The sequence below is a fragment of the Habropoda laboriosa genome, unplaced genomic scaffold (genome assembly GCF_001263275.1).
Source record: "Habropoda laboriosa isolate 0110345459 unplaced genomic scaffold, ASM126327v1 scaffold225, whole genome shotgun sequence".
Lineage (NCBI taxonomy): Eukaryota > Metazoa > Arthropoda > Insecta > Hymenoptera > Apidae > Habropoda > Habropoda laboriosa.
In genome coordinates, this window is record NW_017100368.1 from 656352 (window position 1) to 664662 (window position 8311).

Below are 8311 nucleotides of genomic sequence, written 5' to 3' on the forward strand. Positions count from 1 at the left end.
ATAGCACCAGAGCAATGAGTTTAGACAAGGAAAGGTATAAAGATAGACAAAGATAGCACTTTAGCAACAATTATTCCGAATAATTGTTATCGAGGATTGAAAACATTGTCACATACTTCGTACTTTGAATTGAACGGTATTTCAACGGGAGGAACGTTAGAAATCACGCAGTTTTTCATTGGAAATGAAGTATTATCAGGTTAGTTAATTTTGAAAATAGGAATTCTTTGAATTTCTCGCTTTTACTAATAGTTATTGTAAATTAGAGCATAATTGCATGTAGTAAGCAGCTTAAAATCGATACACGTAGTCAATTTTTAATTGCTTCAACGATGCTAATTATTCAGACAGTGAAATAAAGTTCTTTCGATTTTTTCTTAACTACTTTAATTGAAGAATAATTAGTTTCTTGTTGAATAATTATTGAGATGCTGGTTTACAATTATTGAAAGTATTAAATAAATTTGTTGCATGCTTTAACTTAACAAAACAGCGTAATTTATTAATTTCACCTTGAATTAGCAATTGCATGCAGTAGATTATTTAGAAGTTTAACCCCTTAACGCACAGTTTTTTTGAAAAAAACCGGCCAAAAAAAATCAATTTTTTTAATGTAAAAAAAACAAACTTTAGAACATTGTTTTGGCAAAAAAATAAAAAAAATTCAAAATTAATCAAAATTTTTAGTTTAATTTTGGATTTTGATCCACATTGCAGAAAAGAGCCGAATTCGAATAAATAAGTATTATAGCTTACAATCCTATGTAAATGATAAATATCAATAACACGATTCTTTTTCTTAGCTTTCACATTGTTATTTTCAATTCTCGAATATATTCGAGTGTGAAAAATTATAGCAGCATCAAATACAACGCCGCTCGAATTATCTCGAGTGTGCACAGTTTGGCCTGTTTAGCGCGCTCGAATTAACTCGAGCGTGCAAGTTAAGGGGTTAACTGAAAATTGAAAAATTAATGTCTCTTTCTGTGTGAATTACGAATGGAACTTTCCATTTAAGTTTAAGTCCAGAAAAGGACTTTAATATCGGGAAAAATGAAGAAATGAAATTACTTATAATAAGATAACTGTACAAAATGTATTTTGCAAAAAGTTACAATATACCAGTATTGTTTTACAGCATTTGTTTCTTCTCTTACACACCACACCCATTTATTATTCCGAAACGCTCGTTCTTTAAATAATGTTCCATTGCAAAATTAAATAAACTGTGTCTGTACATCGTTGGGAACGCGTAATAATCGAAAATATAATCGACAAAATTCGGAAATCCGAGCGAAAAACTTCGACAATTGCGCGAAAATAGCGTCGAGAATGTGGACTATTTAATCTAACGAAACATGTACAACTTCAGACCCAGTGTGAAAAATAATATTTACTCTTTGTCGTCTTCGAATCGACATCGAGTTTCTCGTTTAAGGAAAAATCAGGGCAAGAAAATTTTCAGGAAAAGAGAGTATCGTTATATTTCACGTAGATCGTCGAGTTCTCATAGATTGAAAATTATGTCTTCGCAACCAAAGCCTTCTTCAAATGTACGACGAAGAAGGAGACGTCGGATTCCTTACCGGTAAATTGTTTTGTTAAATTATGAAGAAATTATTCGGATTACGTTCATAATGATATTCGTCTAATGAAGGTCACATAACCATATTTACGCGACGAGATCAAAAAGTATACAAACTACCGTTAAAGGAATCAGCAACGCGTCAGGAGTTTTATCAGAGCAATCGTCAGACAGTAGTGTCATTTATATAGGATCTTTCAGAAAGATTCCTGAATTTATCGATCTAGAAAACGACAATTACAAAGAAGAAGTAGTGAACCAACCTCAAGTTCGACCATTAAACACGAAAAAGGTACGACACACGTTTTGCCCAAAAATTCGTTCACGAATAATTAAATGAGAACTCAAAATGAAGCAAGGTTTTCTTATAAACAAGGTACAACAAAATTTACAATCCTGTAGAATAATTAATTTCTCATTTACAAGTGGTACTTTTATTACTTGTAATATTAAAACACTATCAATTTTATTTTTCTGAAATTGGCGTTCCAATTTCTTCAATTGAAGGATTTCATACTACAACATTCTAAGTACACTGACGTAGAGTATAATTAATGTTGATATTAGAGCGATCTTAACCCTGGTGCGTTCTTCTGTTCGACTACACACTTAAGGTCTTTGGGTCTTTTTTGACCCAATGACATTTCTTATTTATTTTTTATAATTATGAGCAACAATTTTTATTATCAGCACGCCATATGAACCTACACAATAAACTTTTAATATAATGTTAAGAAAACATAAACTTGATAACAGCAAAAGATATTAAAAATACAATGGGTTGAAAAAGACCCGAAGACCGCACTAGGGTTAACACTACACAAGAAGAAAAGAATTTTTTTTAAATAAAAATTTTTACTTTGCTAATTATTTCGTACCGATAAATGCCGAAAATCTTAGTTTCTCATTTTCCCAAACAATAATTGCACAATAGTTAAGTACATATAATACATGTCTCTTAGCCCTTTGCACTCCGAGCATTTTCTCACTTCTCACCTTTGCAGTCAATCTTTCGAAAATCAAGAATTTTCTTTCGAAGTGAAAAAATTTGAAATCTTCGTGAAATTCGTGAAAACGAGGCTTGAAAGGAGCTGTGATATATATTACCTGCGCCAGTAGAGTGCAAAGGGTTAATATTTCAATTTTCCTAAAAATTCAGCTTACAATTTGGAACCCTTCAATTATAATTTCAATTCTCGCCACATTTTACTGCTTACTGTAGCAAAATACTTTTTACTTTTCCTTTTCTTCTTTCGAAGTAGAAAATAGTCCACTATTGATATGCAATTTTCTTCTATCGTGAATTGAATCGTTCTGTATCATTTCGCCGCATTAAACGTAATCGTCTCCTTTGATCTTGCAAGGTAGATAGGTCGCGGCCAAGAATTTCCCCAAGAAGGAAGAAACACTTTCTATCTCCGCCTTTCCGGTCCGCAACACTCGAAGCTCCCTGAGAAAAGCGTCCCTCATGTAAGGCCTGCATTCGAGGGCCAGCAATTTCGATAAATCGAATTCCGTGAGGGGAACGGTATTCACTCCAAGTGCGAGCAATTCCGACGGATGTATTCCCAGCCAGCGTACACTTGGACAGGCAAGGCTCTCCCTCTCTCTGGATAACGTCGCTGAGCCGAAACTGCTTCGGAAAAACGTGAAGGAAATTTTATTCTATCCCCTCTGCCTTCTTCTTCCTCTTCTTACTTTTATTCCCCTTCTTTTGAGCTGAATTTTTAGCGGAGATTTTCTATCGAATATTGCTTTGACGTGTAATGGTACTTGGAAATATGAGTTTAATAAATGTCGAAGATTCTTTTCTGTAATTGTTCCTACATCTTTTGGTAATTCTTGAACAGAGAAATATTCTTTGCAACGAGGAATTTTCCAAAAATATCTGATTTTTAATAAACACTGAAGATTTTTTGTGCAATTATTCCTATCTCCTTTCGTAATTCTTTTGACGAAAAATATCGTCTTTACTAGGAAGGATAAATTTTTTAATTTCCCAGAATATCTGATTTTCAATAAATACCGAAGATTTTTCGTGTAATCGTATACTTCTTTAGCAGAAAATGTTATCTTCATCGTGAAAACTGAACTTTTTAATTTCTCAAAATATCTGACTTTTAGCAAATACTGAAAATTTTTTGCTTAATTATTTCTATCTCCTTTGGTGCTTCGGCAGAATAATAAGTTTTTTAATTTCTCGAAAAAATCATAAAGTGAGGAATCTTGATTTTCAGTCATGTTATGACTGATCGTTTAATTTACCGATAAACACACATGATGTCCACGCCAAACGGATCAGCGTCAACAATCGCGTACAGCGGAAGCTCCAATTTCTCCGACAGCAGTTTGACCAGCATTCTTGTCGCCACGTCCGGATATCCCTTTCCCGTCACAATAATGGAATTCAAAGAAGTGGTGCAATCATTTTCCAACAGTTTCTGAAAGACAGCATCCTTCTCGACGATCAGCACCATTTTGGCTCTGGCTCGAACGGAAATTACGTTTGATGAGATCATGGGAATAAGAGCACCTCCTGGCACCTTACAATCGATAATTCGATTGTCGTTTAACGTTAATATCAATTCTCCGGCTACTAATCCTTTGGACGTTGGCAACAAATCTGGATAATTATTTTTTGTTTAGCATACGAAGAAGAATTTTAATTGAAAATTGAATTTTTTTTCGTTTAATTAGAATATTGTTTGGTAGAAAAAAGAACTCACTGAGCTCCCATGGGGCACAATTAAGTAAATTAGCAACGTGATTCACAGCCTGATCCAGGTTTCTCTGTTCTGGCACCAAATTCGAGGTCTTCTCCTTTTTCAGGTCGTAATAAAGGGACCTTCTCGTGATACTCGAGTTTGTAATTAGCAAACGATGCGCTGCCGCCATTACGGTGATCATTAGAGCGAATTTGTCTTTGCCCCTTTTCCTGGCAAAACTGATTACACTTTTTCGCTCATGTTGTTCAGATTCTTCGGTGATTTGTTCAGAATCTTCAGGAAATTGCGATTCGAAATTAATTTCTTCGGTTGTTTGAGTACCCGTTGAAGCGTAATTTTGAGATGAAGAATAGGAAATTTTTGGCAATCGACCGGAACATATTTGTTGAATTATGGAGAAAGTTATGCTCTCGATTCGAGCTACTAATTGTGTTCTAAATTTTATAAAAATTGATTCGTTTATTTTTGTGAAGGAGACTTTTTAATTTAACGTTTCGATCTTATTAATCAATTAGAATGTTCGAAATATTGATCTTATATTCACCTCGACTCTGTATTATCTACTACAGGTATATCGATTTTCTTTTCCTCGACGTCCGCTGGTTGGCTGTCGGTAAATCTGAACCCTTCTCTATTCATATTTTTATTCATTTCAAACAATTTGTCTGAAATAAATAATTTAACTTATGACAGACATTTCATTTCATTTTTAAACAAATTTATCTTCAAGAAGAATCTCAAAATTAATCTCTAATTAACTGACGTTGCATAATAATAAAGTACAGAGAAATACTAAAATCTTTTTGAAAAACACAGACAGATTTTGTATATCGTTCATGTGAGATACTTAATTTAAATTTATGATATTTCACTCCTTTCTGGAATACTTTAAAATAATATTTAAACGCCACACTGTGTAATGTACTCAATTTCTTCGACCACAGATGGCACGAGGAATATTTCCAAGACTCCATTTCACAGACCTTCTTTATCAACGTCATTCAGACAAAAAAAGAAACAATTTTTCCAAAATTGCAAATTAATTTGATAAAAATATTATCAACCTCAAAATTACGAAATGTCACGATGAAACCTCCAACACGTCACAGAAGCGCAAACCAAAAAATTCCAGCACTCAAAATCGATACAAAAATTTCACCGCTGATAAACTTCCTTTTTATCAGTTCTTGTACCACAAAAAAATAAAAGAAAATCACAATTCTCAAAAAAAAAAAAGAAAAAAGAAAATGTAACCAAATATCAACTTTCATTTCATCGGCCGAAACGCAATAAGAATTATCCGCGAAACAGGAAGTTGATGGGAGCCAAAGGGACGTAAAGAGGGTGGAGCCTACCTAAAGTCAGTTTTTCGAAGCAACAACTCCGGCATGTTTCGATGCGAGCTTAAAAGGCAACGAGGCTCGATAAAAATCTAAATACGACCTATCCGAACGTAACATTCTCACAGCAATAAACATATTAAGTTGTTCGACGACTGAACAAGTATTGATCCAGAATGGTGAACTGGTACTGTTCGACGATCGACAACGATTTTCCTGGTTGGGGAACGACGCTCGTATCGAGTAGCGAATCTCGAGAGAGCTGGACACCCCGCTGCGCATTTGTGAGCGGCGACCATTGAACGCCGCGCTACCGAGTGCACTAAAGACACTTCAGGACCTCATTGTGTTGCACAAAACAGTGGCCGTGCCTGCAAAACGCTCGATTGTAACGAAATTCAGCGGCTGCCCGCGTCACGGATTCACGTTTGATTGTACTCGATCGTAGAATCATCATTAAATCCTGAATTAGTCCGGTGAGATTTGAATAATTCAAAAAGAAACAAAAAAGGGTAAGATCTGAATAATTTTCATCCTGCTAATTTCACAATTTTAACGACAATACATTGAATGTTGTCAATTTTAAATTTGCCTTATCCTCACATCCGTCAATGAGATTTCAGTGGTTCGATGGATTGAAAAATTCACTAATTCGAACCTATTCGATCGTAGAATTACATTTCGCCGTGAATTAATTTGGTGAGATCTGAAAAATTTTTAGAGAAAAAATGGATAGACTCTGATTGTAAAAATTTACGATTGTGCGATTGTAAAAATAATGCGTTAAACCTTATCAATTTTTAATTTTCCTTATCCTCACATACCAATCGATGAAATTTCAGCGATCTGAGGATTTTGAAAAAATTTCAAGATAGAAAAATTCAACTGATGTGAAAAACAACCCTAACTAGGGTTAAGGAAGAAATTCTTGAACAAAGAGTGAAGAAAAGTTGTCGAGGTTCTTGTTCTGATTTACGAATGTATCTTTGATGAATTATGAAACTGTTTCGTTTGTATTAGCTGAATAATAAAAATCGAGTGTCCACCTTTCTCTTCAGTACCATATTGTAGCCACGTGTAATAGATAATGTACAGATTTGAATGCTTTATTGTTTCACAATGTAATTATTCTACCCTTCTATCATTTTCCAATTTTATTTTCATCCCAGGATTACTTTTAATCACTGACTTGGTCAATATTTTTTTAATCAATGGTAAGAATTCTTTTTAAATAAATAATCAGTAAAACTGAATATTTTCGTCGGTATAAATAATTAATTGTCAGTATTAAATCGCCTTTTGTTTATTTGGTCGGTATTAACTTGTGTCTTAGTCAATAAAATTTAAATTTTTAGTTAGGTTAGCTTAAATTAGGATATTTTATCATGCACATTGACCATCTATTTCAAATACTGGCAAATCGTTATGTTTACTAATATTTTATTGGAAATACTGACAGTTTTTGTATTAATCGATGTAATACTGGCCACTTATACGTATTACGTACTGATGTTTTGCTTTAAATACTGACCATTTATTTAAAATGCTGATTAAAATTTTTTAAAATACTGACCCAATAAAGAGCAGTCATTTTTAACACATTGTTAACCGACTGGGGAGATTTACCTTTTCTACCATTCACAACGAAAGATACTTTATGCTCATATTTTATTCGAAGAAATTTCGTTGAAACCATCGTTTATTTGTGTGTTATTAATTTTCTTAACACAGGAGTTTTTTGCATATTTTTCTAGAAATCTTTTCAGCAATCTTAGATAATTATTCAACTGCAATTCGTTCGGTTGATAATGTGTTAACGTATGTGGAAATTGAATTTACTCTGATTTAATTAGTCCTGTTAAGTTCAACCTTGCATAGATTGTGCCGACTTAATATTTTTCTAATGTAAAAATTGGTTGCACAAAAAATGGATTTGCTCACAACCGCAGATGTTACATAAATTTCCTTGGTCCACGGATGTTCCATGGACACCTCAAGCGCTCCAAGGGACAATGAATACTAACGAGCGGCCGTGGACATTTGCGACGCGTGCCAAAACATTTTAGGGTCAGTGAAACCGCCCCTTCGCAATTATTCCTGTGCCCCCTTGCTTATGAACGCCAAATTTATGATCCGCTCGCGTGATATCGCAAAAAATTGCCATTCATTACTAGTCATAAGTAGCTGTACATTAACTCGCATTACTGGAGTGGTTACAAACTTTTTCGCGAAACCGTTCGCCTATAGAAATTGACTGTAGACACAATTTCACCGAAAAATTATGTCACTTTTTCTCACGTCTCATTCATATTCCCTTGAAATGCAAAAAGAAAATTTCACACGGCAATACTTATTGTTAACATTCGACTTAGCTGCTGTTTAATTATTTTTATCATTGTTTTATCCTTTTTATCATATAATCTACCTTATCATTAGAGGTACAATTACAATTCGTTTCATGTTCACTTATTTACCATTAAAATTTTTGAATTACTATACACTGGGCGCCAGAAAAATTGCAACACCTGAGAAACCAAATCGCACAAATTTGAAATTTACATACGTTGTTTGGGGTATTAAAAAGGGAAGAGGATTAAAATTTTGTTTGTTTCGTTTAAAATGTTTATTATTTGTTAAAAAAGGTCCTTTTTTCCTCAGAG

General features: G+C 33.8%; 1 protein-coding gene across 1 annotated transcript; it reads right to left on the reverse strand.

Moving 5' to 3' along the window:
* Positions 1–2917: 2917 nt before the first annotated feature.
* Positions 2918–4950, reverse strand: LOC108574741 (meiotic recombination protein W68). The gene is made up of 4 exons (XM_017937372.1): positions 4856–4950; positions 4312–4745; positions 3851–4208; positions 2918–3218 (listed from the first exon to the last, which is right to left on the reverse strand). Exons 1-4 carry the CDS (start codon positions 4948–4950, stop codon positions 2918–2920), a joined length of 1188 nt encoding a protein of 395 aa, XP_017792861.1.
* Between the last annotated feature and the right edge of the window lie 3361 nt (positions 4951–8311).